We start from the raw sequence: 13813 nt of genomic DNA, 5'->3' as shown, positions 1-13813 counted from the left end.
TCTCTAACCCCCTACATCTTGTCAGTCACTGATTCCTCTTAATTCCACTTCCTAAAATTCACTTGAATCTGTCCCTCACAGCTTCTTCTCCTTGCTATGCTGCCAGGTTCCTTCATCATCTCTCACCAGGATTTCTGCAATAATCCACCAGCCTCCAGCTTTGTTTCTCTCCAAGTGCCAATCTTTCCACACTCAAGCCTGAGTTGCAAATCTGACTACCTCACACCTAAATTACACTCTAGTCGCACTGTCAGTATGGAGCCCAATGTAGGGATTGAGCCCACGAACTGTGAGATCGTGACCTGAGCCAAAATTGAGTTGGACTCTTAACCGAACGAGCCACCCAAGCGCTCCGTGTGCTATTCCTTCTATCTGGAATTCTAAAACCAAAGTATTCAGCTCTTCTTTGCCTAGCTAACTTTTCCTCCTTGTTCCAGGCTCATGATCTCCAGAAACCCTTCCTTAACCTGCCCTGCTCTCACTGACTCTTCTATGCTCCCCCAAAGCAGCAAGGACATTGTTCTCATAATACTGTGCTAAAACCTCTTCCCCACAAGATTGTAGGCTAAAAGCACTGATTGGGTCTCATTCTTGCTATACTCCTAACACTGAGCAAATTGTATGACACAGAATATAGAGTTGGCCGAATTCTAGAGATTCCATCAAGTCCTGCTCACGGTGTCATAAGGACACCAGCTCACCTGTACTTGTGAACGCAGCTGATCCATCTTCTGTTGTTGCTTCTCCACAATCTGAAAGGCAAAGTTATCAAGGAAGGCTATAAGCACAGGCTGATGGTAAGGTCAGAGGGCAAGAGGCTACATCAGGATCTATGGTCTATTAGTGCCACTGTGGCTATAGCCAATCAATAGTGAAACCAGGGTGAAAGCAATTTAGCTCTACTCACAGAAAAAAACCCAGATTCCCTATCCTAGCTAGCTAGCTTCACATTTCTGCACTCTACTCACAGAGAGGTTTAAACAGGAATGTAATGTGGACTATGACCACTACTGGGAGGAAGTGGGGAATTCACTCGGGTAACTGTGGGCCAGTAGAATAAACTTTATATATAACCAGTGTACATTTTAGTTCTTTAGTAGAGGACAGGACCAAAAATTCAGTTTAATGAAGTCTGGCCTATCCAGATGTGATGAATGCTATTATTTATAGCTTTGGTCACAAGGCTGTTCAAGGAGAGACCACGAATAGGCCATTTCCTGTCCTTTGAGACCTCAGGTATTCTCTGAACCATTTCTGGGGTGTATTTATTTATTTTGAGAGAGCAAGTAGGGGAGGGGCAGAGAGCGGGGGATAGAGAGAGAATCCCAAGCAGGCTCTGTGCTGTCAGCACAGAGCGCAAGCGGGGCTCAATCTGATGAGCTGAAAGATCATGACCTGAACTGAGATCAAGAGTCAGACACTTAAACAACTGGGCCACCCAGGTGCCCCTCTGGGTCTTTTTTTTTTTTTTTTTTTAACCTACCTATCAGTCTCACTAATAGGTTTGGACTCTTTCTTCTCTGCTAAATTAGGGCCACTTTGCCAGTTAGAACTCTGCCCAATGCAAGAGGTTCTGTGTGGGGCCTAAGCCATGAATGAAGTGCACCAAGCATCAATGTACCATTTTGGAGCATCTAGTTTGGATGTTCAAAAGCATATCCTCTCCTAATTCTGCTTGCCTGTTGTAAGAATAAATATCTAAAATGCAAACTTATTATGCAGGGGTGACTTCTCAGAAAAGAGAGGAAAGTTCTGGGTAATGCATCTTAGGTGGCCCAGGGCCAGAAATTCGTGGTTCCTTCCCAGTACACAATCTTCTCTTCCTTCTCAGCCTGCCCTCTATTACAGCCTGGACACACTCAGTCACCTTTCGGAGGGAATCACATTCTTTCTGCCAGGACTCCATTTCCACTTTTGGACCTTCTCCCTGTTGGGCTGGACCTTCTCCACTGGCCTCCTCCACACACTGCTTATCTTGCAGGCTGAAAGACAGTGGCCTCTTTAAGAATTCTGAAGTCAGGCAGATGTGGCTTTGACTCCTGATTCTATTATTTATTGTACGTTTGGGGTAAGACACTCAGGCCCTTCCAAGCCATATCTGGGGATAACGTGTTAGGTCTGTTGTAACATAGGGTGTACCACACACAAGTTGCCTAGCGTATGTTAGTTCTCTTCCCTAGAGGCCAGCATCTATCCACTCTTTCACCAATTCTCTACCTGCCCAATGCTCTTTTATATTTGTTTTGATATTTAAAAATAAACACTCATCACATGTATTTAGATTATAAAAGTCATACATGTATACTGTAGAAATTTTGGAAAACAAAATCTTTTTTTCTTGGCACACATAGTCTGGGGCAGGGTCAACTTTGACCCCAACCTCTCTTCTGACTCCAACCGAAGGTCTCCTCCAATGGATCCCCACAATCACTTTCATTATGGCTCATCTGCTGAGACAAACAACAGGGTCACTATGGTTGAATTTGGGATGAGAAATCCAATCCATCCCATTAGAAACTGGATTTGGTCCAAGAGGCTGTCGAAACACAGCCATTACATTTTCAGAAACTGCAACTGATATGGAAGAGGCTCTCAAAATACCCTGAGAGTACATTATGGCATCTTGTTTTGTTCTTAGAACCTGTTGTGGCAATCGAGAACAATCCCTAGGGCTGAAGAGAAACAGATGTTCCTAGTAGCCTTTAGCTTACAAGGTTCAAAATGTAGATCACCCCCCACCCTCCACCCTTAACATCAGGATCTGCTTTGGCAAATATACAGTTAACTAATTTCCCAGTATATAAAGTAGTTCCCTTCGCTCAACACATACATACTCAAGGATTACTATCCATTATTATTATTATTATTATTATTATGCCAGGCACTGGGTTGGACCTTCCAAAGGATATAATGACAAACCCCCACTGCACTACTACACCCTCCACTCTCCATCTCAAAGACCTATTCCTTGCCCATAAGCAGCTATCCTATTATTCATATTCCAAAGAAACGAAGCTCAGAAAAGTAAAGTGATTTGCTCTAAGTCACACAGGTAGTAAGTAGGATAGACCTAACTCTCCACTCCTTTCCTCAACTACACAAGGGTATTTATTTACCTATGTCTACTGGAGAATTCTGCTCCTCTCTGTCTCAGGCTTTCCAGTTGACCCTCCTTCTCTCTGCAGGCTGCCTGGGTTTCCTCCAGCAAACTCTCCAGCTCGGTTACTCTCTCCTGCAGCTCTGTACTCTTCAATTCAGAATCCTTAAGCTGAGAGACAGGATCCCATACTTACGGTCAATAAGCCAAGGAATACTGCGTATCTCAAAAAAATGTGCAGTCCAATTGCAAATTGGACAGATGTGAGTCTGGACTTGACTCCTTTGGGTTTTTCCTTTAGGAAGCCACAGGGTAACTGCATACAGCAGAGGCTGAGGAAGTCCCCCTGCTTGGCCACTCCTTGCTAGCCCCAGGTATGCCCAGACATTGCTGCTACCTGCTGGCTCTGCTTCTGATGATCTTCCAGGGTGGGCAGGTCAGCCAGGTAACGCTCCAAGGTCTCAATACGCTGCTGCTTCTCCCGGTTCTGCTCTGATTCCTTCTGACATTTCTTTTTCAAATTATTGATATGTTTATCACGACCCTTGACCTAAGGAAAGAAGTCAAGAATCTGTCTCCACTGACTCCTCTAGGGCTCTGAACATCACCTTTTTTTCTGAAATGACCATTGTCTCTGCCCTTAGAGCTGTAAATGTCGTTCTACTACAATGAAGACAGGGAGCTGTTCAAATTTTGCCATTTGAAATTAGGGCATAAACTGCAGAGTTAACACACCTGAACGTTCCAATCAAGGGTAGGGAAGAAGGGCTCCTTGGGGAGTTTTTAAAAACTGGTAGCACTTCTACATACAGGCATACCTGGGTGACACTGCAGGTTTGGTTCCAGACCACTGCAATAAAGTGAGTATCACAATAAAACACGTCAAATGAATTTTTTGGTTTCCTAGTTCACATAAAAGTTATGTTTACACTACACTGTAGTCTATGAGGTGTGCAATAGCATTGTGTCTAAAAAACAATGTACATGTCTTAATTAAAATATACTTTATTGCTAAAATATGCTGATCATCATCTGAGCTTTCAGCAAGTCTTAATCACAGATCACAGGTCACTAAAACAAACATAATCATAATGAGAAAGTTTGAAATACTGCAAGAATTACCAAAATATAACACAGAGACATGAAATAAGCAAATGCTGTTGGAAAAATGGCACCAAAAGATTTTTATCAAGGCAGGGTTGCCACAAATCTTCAATTTGTAAAAAATGCAGTATTTGAGACGCATGATAAAGTGAAGCACAATAAAACAAGGTATGCCTGTAATAAAGAATCCATCTGGTTTTTGTCCTGGGGTTCTGGGAAAAAACTTCTATACTCTTAGGATTTGCCAAACAATATGAGCATCTTTGTTATTCATAGTGGTCTGGTCTGTTCCAGTGAAATAGGTAATGCTTTCTTCCCTGAACAGAACATGTGATTTAAAGCTAAGCAATAATCTGGAAGGGCTAATGAGACTGTAAACTTCTTGAAAGGAGGAGCTGTGTCCATTTTGCTTATTATTATAGCCCCCACACATAAAAGCCATAGCTCAGTGCTTGGCACAAAGTGGGCACTCAACCAAGATTTGCTGAATGTACACTTTTTCTCCACTATTATGGTTTTTTCTTTGGCTTATGAAAAAAAGATGCTAGAGAAAGTAGAGAAAAAGTAAGGCATATCTACTGATGTCAAAAGGAGACACAGACCTAATTTAATCCAAAGGTAAGAAAGTACTAAGAGTGGATCCCTGAAAATCAGCCAAAGGCTTTATCCCAGGTATAATCTCTACCCTTTCAAGCTCTAAACCAGTGAGTCTCACATTTTAATATGCATCAGACTCAGCTGGGAAACTTATTGAAAATGCTGATAACCAACTCTGAATTTAAAAAAGTGGTGGATTATCCAAAGACCTTTATCTCTTCTTCTAAAACATCTCTCAAATGACAGGAAGGAAATTAGAGTACTAATTTGAAAAAGCTAATAGAGGAAGAGATAAAAGTATATGAGAGATTTCAACGTGTTTACAGAAGATGAAAGTGGACAGGGGATAAATTACTCAGAGTTATAACCACAGTGGGCATTACAGACAACTTGGAGAGCAATGTGCCCTTCACACCCTCCCAGTACTTCTCAACTCAAAGCACCAGGTACATCTGAGGCAGGTATCAGCCATAGATCTGAAAAATAGGGCACTCATTGGAAGTCTATATACAGGTTAGCTGGATACCATTTTCACCCTAAGTTTCCCCAATAGGAGACTGCAGATTTATTCTCCAGAGAAATCAGAGAGATTCCAGACTCAAGGATATCAGTCACAGCAGAGCGTGCAGCACTGGGTTGCAAGGAAGTATAAGTAAAAATCTATATAGAGAACTGTGGGACTCTAAGCCTAATCTCCTTCTCAGTATTGAGATCCTAAAAGCCAAAAGCATTCCTGTCCCTAGCCTCACAACTAGGCAGGAGGCTGAAGATTCTTTTCTGGAGAGAGTGAGGTAAGATACTCAGATACTAATATTTGAGGGTCCTCGAGAGAGAAGGTAGTCCAAGTCTGATCATCCTATAGTGAACTCCACCAGTCAACTATCACGAAGCTAGAGCTTCTATCCAGTTTTTAAATACTTCATTCTTAAACAGAAGTGCCCATTCATTCAAGGATCACTAAGCCTCTGACATGAAAGACACCAAAACAAAATAAAAGGTTCTGAAAAAAACAAGAAACAATACTATAAGTAGATGTAGACATGCCAAAATTATAATCAGTATTATCAGAGAGAGAAGATATTGCATCCATGAGACAAAACGAGCAAAAATCTCAGGAATATACTCAGAAATATAGAGAAAAGAAGAGTTAAGGGTAGAAATCTTTGTGGAGTGGAGCTGGGCACAGAGCTACTAATATTTATTATAAACATATTGGTATTTTATTATTTCAACTTGGATACACGTATTTTGATTAAAAGTTTTTTTTAACAAGCCTCTAAGTCCTTGCTATACCAGTGGCACCAACATCACCTGTGAACTTGTTAAAAATGCAAGATCCTAGGCACACCCCACCCCAGAATTACTAAATCTGGATCTGTATTTTATTTTTATTTTTTTAGATTTTAATGTTTATTTATTTTTGACAGAGAGAGAGAGAGAGAGAGCGAGCGAGCATGAGTGGGGGAGGGACAGAGAGAGAGGGAGACACAGAATCAGAAGCAGGCTCCAGGCTCTGAGCAAGCTGTCAGCACAGAGCCCGAAGTGAGGCTCGAACCCACAGACTGGGAGATCATGACCTGAGCCGAAGTCAGACGCTCAACCAACTGAGCCACCCAGGCGCCCCTGGATCTGTATTTTAAACAAGATCACCCAGTGATTCTTAGGCGCATTAAAGTTTAAGAAGCACTGATCTGGTTGATTTTGATGCAAGTGGTCCAGAACTAAACATTATTAAACTGGTCCCCCAAGAACATCTGCATTAGAGCAAACTGTGAACAGAAGCAAAGATTTTAAATTGGCTCCTTCTATGATGACCAATCTTGGCCTAAGGCAATTCTTTTGTTTTGTTTTTTAATGTTTATTTATTTTGAGACACAGAGAGAACACAAGCAAGGGAGGGGAGGGGAGGGGAGGGGAGGGGAGGGGAGGGGAGGGGAGGGGAGAGGGAGGGGGAGGGGAGAGGGGGAGGGGGAGGGGGAGGGGGAGGGGGAGAGGGAGAGGGAGAGGGAGAGGGAGAGGGAGAGGGAGAGGGAGAGGGAGAATGAATCCCGAGTTGGCTCTGTGCTGTCAGCACAGAGCCCAACAACACAGGGCTTGATCTCATGAACCATGAGATCATGACCTGAGCTGAAATCAAGAGCTGGATGCTTAACGAACTGAGCCAGGCACCCAGGCGCCCCACTCTAAGGCAATTCTAAGAGCACTAGCACAAATGTAAAAATTCCCAAACTGGCTGCACACATGGAATTCTTCTCTACTTTTTAGGCAGAATAAGGAAAAACCAGGCTGAATGATATAAATTTACCACAGGTGTTTAAACACTTGCAACAGTACCATCTGGTATGACTGCCCAGGCTGGTTTTCTACCCAAGCCAGCTGGGGGCCTATCACGACCTGGGGTAGTGAGGGACTTTGTCTGTGGTACTTTTGTGGAGATAAGCAAAAAGGAGAGGTGCCATTTCCAGTAGACCAGTCCTGCATGAAAAGTCAGTGTAAGATCTCACCGAGTTGGCTCCTCCTAGTTCCAAGAATGGGGGCCAGAAACAGCTTAGGGTTTGACAGGAGAGGGCTGACTGCCAACTCCTTTGTGAATTAGAGAGCTACCAGCTCCTTAGCTCACCCTTTCTTCCTGTTTCTTCCCCTCCTCTGAGTGCTTCTGCAATGCCACTTTGAGTGATTCTCTGATGAGCTGGATTTCAACTTCTGAAGCAGAGAGTTTCTTTTCAAGCTCCATCTTTTCTTTGCTTAGGGCTTCTGTCTTCTGTGCAAACTGTGCACGTAAGAAAGTGTTCTCTCGCTGCAATTCCTGCATAAAGATTCTTGATATGTGACTGTTCCTTACCCTTACAGCCCCATGTACTTTACTTATCCTCAGTATTCTTTGTGGTCAAATATCATTTTTCTCTAAGAATTTCTTTAAGTAGTGCTTCTCACCGTGTGGTTCTAGGACTAACATCTTCAGCATCACCTGGGAATTTGTCAGAGCTACAAATTCTCGAGCCCAACTCCCAGCCCACCAAATCAGAAACTCTGGGGATAGGGCCCAATAATCTGTGTCTTAACAAGCCCTCCAGGTGATTCTGATGCACACTCAAATTTCAGAATCACTGCCTTAAAGCAACGCCTGAGGTGCTAGTAGTAAAATGGAAGGAACACAGAGTAAGATCTCAGAAGACCTGTGCTCAAGGCCTGGTCCTCCTCTATTTTCTACATGACCTTAGGCAAAAATTCTTCCTCTTTCTTGAGCCTCAATATTTTCATCAGCAAATTAGAGGACTGAACTAGATTTTATATAAGGGCCCTTCTCACTCTAACATTCTGATGCCATAACATAGAACACAATCTTAATAGGTCCACTAGGTGGCAAAGCCAGTACTATAATCTGCCTAATACCCATCACTCAAAAGCTCATATTGCAGAAGAAGCTTAGTCAACAAAGCAAGATTTTTTTTTAGGAGCCATTGCCATTAGTGAAAACATGGCTTCCTTTAGCTGCTTCTAGACATGGAAGAATAAAAATGAGAATGGCTGTAAATCCCGTTACCTCTGCCTCCCCCTCCGTTTGGCTAAAGGCTGGGAGATTAAGACTTAGAACATCACCCAACTGTAGACCCTTACTATGTACCTTGCTCTGCCTTCCTCTTCTCCCAAGTATGTCCTGACACCAAGGCATACCTGATTTTACCCTTAAATCTTTTCTGCCCCCACAAAGGCAGAACAGGGGATGCTTTATAATTAGGATGTCTACTCTTTGAGGGCTTTGCTTTGTCCTTGCTTTGAGGGCAAGAACATTTTACATCACTTGATCCCTTTTCTATCTCCTGGATACCTAACAGTACGAAGCAAAGGGAAGATACTGAGTTATGACAATCAGAATACCATTCTGGCTGCCAATGCTTACCTGCAGCCTCAGCAAGCAGACATCCCCGAAGGGGGCAGGGCGGCCCAAAAGGGCACTGTGGACTTGTAGTTCACTCTCTCGTACTTTCTGCTCCAGCTGAGAAATGTGCTTCCTTTGCCTGCAAAAGCCAGCAGAATGAGGTCCAGGGTCCTGACACTAACCTACTTGCAATATGAGCCCCCACCTTCCTTAGTTGAGTACAATTCATAGTATATAAAACAAAGGCCTTGCATTATGGGCAGTATTGTTTTACTGAAGGAAGAAGAGAAAATAAGAAAATAACTTGGGAAATAAGGAAAGATCAGCTGCAAAGAACTGGCTGCCCCCTACAGGCACTTCCAGAGCCCCTGAGGACACACAATTGGCCTATCACATTAGTCAGATAAAGGACTCAGTGCTTATCAACCTAGCTCTACCCAGAGGCAAGGTGTAGACCCAAACAGAGGGGGATGTGCTATCCTTGGGAAGACCTCAATGGGGGCTGGGAGAGCAGAGGCTGATCTTAGGGCACCCCTTGCCCTCTTACTTGTCAATGAGGAGCTCCTTTTCCTTCAGAAGGTGTTCATTACTGTTCAAGATGCTGATCCATTGTGCTGGTTCTAATGTGGGCAGTGGAGGAGCAAAAGCAGCGGGATGGTGGCAGACGGCTCCATTCTGAAGCTGGAAGACAAGCAGGCCCAGAGAGGCTTGACCTTGACCCACAAGCACCTGAAAACACCTGAGGAGTACCCAGCTGGGTCTCTAGTCAAGGTTCACTTTGGCTCAGCCTGAGAAGGCCCAGTGTTTATGAAATAATTTTAGCTCTGATGCATGACTGGAAAGAACCTGCCAGGGAGACTTCTGCCAACTGGACACTCCCTGCTCAGAAAGGCTCTAGGTTCTAAGAAAAGGTCACTTATCTTTCATTATCTGGCAAGAGAGGCAAACCAGGAGCTAAGATGTCCTCACCAACCAGGAAAGGAGAATGTATCCTGCTTCTTTCCTTTCCTTTCCACTCTTAAGCAGTACAAGGCCTTTTTTTTTTTATCTTTTTAAACACAAAATTGATATAATAGAGGGAAAACAGGAGTTTAGAGATGGGTTTTAAACCCTAGCTCTGCCACTTACCAGCTTTGTGACTCTGGACAGATTACTTATTCTAAGAACTTGGTAAAATTTTTACATTTACCTCATCAAAGTGCTACAAGATTTAAATAAGATTCTGTATGTGAAAGTCCCTGCCCTAGTGACTGGTACACAGTATGTAGTACATGAACATTGTTAATGTTATACTTTTTGGGGTCTTCTGCTGTAACCCTCTACTCTGGAGGACCTATCTGGTGTTTAATTAGACCACCAACATGGCATTCACAAGCCTTCACTTCCTACTACAAACATCTTCTCTTTTTCTTACAAATGTTTTCTTTAGAATCGAAATTTATAGGACAAAACCTATATAGTTCTAAGATCTGCACAGAACCTGTGAAATCCAAGGAAAGGGGTCTCTACCTGCATTTGCTCCATCTGTAAACGGATCAACTCCAGCTGCTGTCGACATGTGCTGAGCTCACAAGATCGCTCACGGGGATGCCAAGGGTCAGGGTTCGGTTGCCATACCTGAGAGGGTATAGGCTTGGAGAAGCCAGGAGCAGGCTGGAGTCCCAAAGGGAGCACTCCACTGCTGTTAGGGTGAGGTCCATTCCGCTCACATACCACCCCACTGCCCGGTGCCTTCTTGGTCTCAGGCAACACTTTGTATAACTCCTTGTTTGTGTCGGCTCTTGGGTTGTGGAAGTGGACTTGGTAGTGGGGATCTGAATAAAATGTCTCCATCACCGCCGACTGATTAAGGGTAGACTCCATACTGGGAATATCAAACTTCCTCACCTCTTCTTCTCTTTCATGGCCCACTGCTGGAAACCAGGACTGCTCAATTCCATTTTCTCCGGTAGCACCACAGAGATACATGAAATCTCTAGATAGGCCTGGAGAACGTTTCATTGCACCAAGGTCTCCATTTCTTGTCATCCCCACACCTTCAGCCAGCCCTGATAAAGGGAGTTTGGAGGAAGAGGGTCCAGAAGGTATAGAATTTGGCTTGGCAGGAGAGGTCCCCAAAGTAGAAGGTATCACATGGGCTGTTGGAATGGTTATGTGGCTTTTGATGGGCTGGAAAGGAGGGCTGCTACTTGAGCTACAAAAATCTGCAAAGAGAATAGTTTTTCGTAAGTCAAAACTGAAGGAGCATACTTTTTTGAGTATGGCTGCCACACCAGACATTCTCTGTCCTGAGACCAGGCAGAGTGGACACTATTATCACAAGTATCAGGCAGAAAGACAAGGCAGCCTAACTTACAAGTATGTATTCTAGGATCTCAAATGCCATTCACAAGGTAAACCAACCAAAGGCAACATTAGCTTTACTTTTAATTTACACTCTGTCCTTTGTATATGAATAAAAAATCTTGCCAGTCAACAAACAAAGCTTAAAACTGAACTTAAAAAAAAAAAAAATCACTTACTTAAGGGAAATGAATTAGGTCTTACTCTTCTGGGAGTTGGGGAACTCTCAAGCTATAATCCGATCCAATAAAAATATTCTTTCCAAGGGAGGGCTGCCAGAATCCTCTGTGGCCTCCAAAAGCTTCCCAGCAAAGGTAAGCAATGAATCTAAACTATCCAAAGAAAAAGGTACAGTGGATAGTGCTGCTCTGTATCCAGGACAGGGAGTACAGCATCTGAATCAGGATTCTATTCTCTCTCCCACGCACCAGACCTGACTGCCTGGATATGTGAAGTTATTCTTAGTAACTCTCAGGTTTCACTCCAGCACAGTAAGCACTCTCAAGTGGGTACACACTGAAATCCTCTATTTTATATTTTGCCTTTCACTTCCCCCTTGTTTGTATCTAACTGTGACTTTTCACTTTTCCTTTAGATTCGATTTATGTTTCCTTTAGCTCTTGATTGGTCTTGGGAGACAACTCTCTGATTAGCTCCGCTGTAAAAGGTTCACATTTCTACATTATTTCCAACTTTCAAGTACTACTCTGAAAAAGATTACAGGGTCACAGAACCAATGTGCCAAGGAAGTGGACTGCAAGCAAGCAACAAGACAGTAATATTAGGAAACATACCTGTTACTTTCACCAGGAAAAAACTGAGTAAGGGGACAAGGAATAGAAATGTCTTCGTTTTTCAACTATGTCCAGTACTCATTTCCAAACCAAGCACATCTACCATGGAGAAGAATGGACTACCAATTTAATTCATTTCTCTTTTTCCTTTCCATCAACCAACATGGAACACACTCAGCTAATGAGGACAGATACTATAACCTTACTATAGATTGGCTACCATCTTCTGATATGCATTTGTAAGCAGCTCTTTAAAAACATGGACATGCCAAATTATCCCTTATCATGTATGGGATAAGGCAAAGTATCTAATCTCCTATACTCAGATGATCTTGGGGATATAAAAAGCCATACAAAACAAAACAAAACAAAACAAAAACCAAATCAAAACAACAACAGTTATTTCTGATAAATGTGTCTGCCTCTCAAGACCAAGACAGAAGAACATTTCAGAGGCAAAGGATACAGTTTTTGATGTCCCATAACATAAACATAGGAATAGTCAACAAGGATAAGGTAGACTGGTGGTGATGAAAACTTCCAAGGATAGTAAGCTCCCAACTTGAAATCCTCTGTTAACAACATCATAACATCCACTCTCACCAAGGGTCTCTGCTCTCAAAGTATAATTATGGAACAGAAGACAGTGAGGTTGCAGCATATGAGGGGCTGCTATTACACTGAACTTTGCGACACCTCCTTCCATTCTTCATCTACAGCACCATTCACTCTTAAGACTCACCAAATTCAGTTTTGAGCCCACAACTCCCAAAGTAGTAATGCCAAAACCAAAGCCAAGAAGAAAGGTACCAAATGACCCAGGAGAATATGGTTTTCCTAATTTTCTAGGAGTGTGTTTCATCTACAGACAAAAGAACAAAGGAAAATCTTGGGGCGCTCAGTTGGTTAAGTGTTTGACTCTTGATTTTGTCTCAGATCATGATCTCACGATGGTGAGATCAAGCCCCATGCTGGGTTCTGCACTGATGATGTGGAGCCTGCTTGGGATTCTCTCTCTCAACCTCTCTGCCCCTCCCCAACTTATATGTGCTCTCTCTCTCTCACACACGCACACAAACACACAAACTTTTAAAAAATAAAAAAATTAAAAGAATAAAGTAAAATCTTCATCATTTGTCACTTATCTATTAGATTTATCTACTTATAGTAAGGAATCTGCTGTGATTCTGATAAACTGGTATTAAATGTCAAGTTACACCTTAAGTCTGGTTTGTATTTTGAAACAAACAGCAACACTTATTTTCAAAAGGGCCACTTACCTTCTACAATTTTCAAAGGCTTTCAAAATTTAAAGTATAGGATATGTGATTTTTTGGAGAGAAAAGTCTACAGTTCTCAGAATCATTGGGTTTTGGCCACTTTAAGGGTATTCATATTTCTAAATCTCTCCTCTCAACAATACCCACTGCCCTGCTCCACCCTCTCTCCCCCAATTCTAACAACTCTGCTTTCTTGGTAAGGGGTAGATTTCCCTATAACTAAATCTTTTTTTTTTTTTTTAAAGTAGGCTTCATGCCCAGCGCAGAGCCCAATGTGGGGCTTAAACTCACCACCCAGAGATCAAGATCTGAGCTGAGATCAAGAGTCAGACACTTAATGGACTGAGCCACCCAGATGCCTCAGCTATTGCTAAATCTTGATCATTTGTGTCTATATCTCATACTGGTTTATGAAGTAAGGTAGTCTGAACTAAGCCAGAGACTATTTCAGTCTTTAGCAAAGAGCTGAAAGCCTCTGAGTTCTCAAGTATATATCTCTACCAGTCCCTTGAGAATCTTCAAGGTAAAACATCTTTTTAAAAAAATTTTTTTTTTTCAACGTTTTTTTTTTTTTTAATTTATTTTTGGGACAGAGAGAGACAGAGCATGAACGGGGGAGGGTCAGAGAGAGAGGGAGACACAGAATCGGAAACAGGCTCCAGGCTCTGAGCCATCAGCCCAGAGCCCGACGCGGGGCTCAAACTCACGGACCGCGAGA

General features: G+C 42.7%; 1 protein-coding gene across 8 annotated transcripts in view; it reads right to left on the bottom strand.

Annotated features, from left to right (window-relative positions):
- The window catches only part of CEP85 (centrosomal protein 85), a 35945-nt gene that overhangs the window by 5191 nt on the left and 16941 nt on the right, over positions 1-13813 (bottom strand). For 4 of the 8 annotated variants that reach the window (XM_003989685.6, XM_023258336.2, XM_019836437.3 and 1 more), the window contains exons 4-11: positions 10188-10882; positions 9226-9359; positions 8700-8817; positions 7419-7604; positions 3495-3647; positions 3117-3268; positions 1868-1982; positions 702-752 (exon numbers count right to left, since the gene is read on the bottom strand). In XM_003989685.6, coding sequence (XP_003989734.2) covers positions 702-752; positions 1868-1982; positions 3117-3268; positions 3495-3647; positions 7419-7604; positions 8700-8817; positions 9226-9359; positions 10188-10882 — 1604 coding nt within the window. Of the gene's footprint in view, positions 1-701; positions 753-1867; positions 1983-2297; positions 2448-3116; positions 3269-3494; positions 3648-7418; positions 7605-8699; positions 8818-9225; positions 9360-10187; positions 10883-11200; positions 11354-13813 lie in introns of those variants that run through there. The other 4 variants (XM_045035348.1, XM_019836438.3, XM_045035349.1 and 1 more) reach the window with 4 other exon arrangements.

Source organism: Felis catus, chromosome C1, assembly GCF_018350175.1.
Source record: "Felis catus isolate Fca126 chromosome C1, F.catus_Fca126_mat1.0, whole genome shotgun sequence".
Lineage (NCBI taxonomy): Eukaryota > Metazoa > Chordata > Mammalia > Carnivora > Felidae > Felis > Felis catus.
This window is presented reverse-complemented; position numbering and strand designations above follow the sequence as displayed.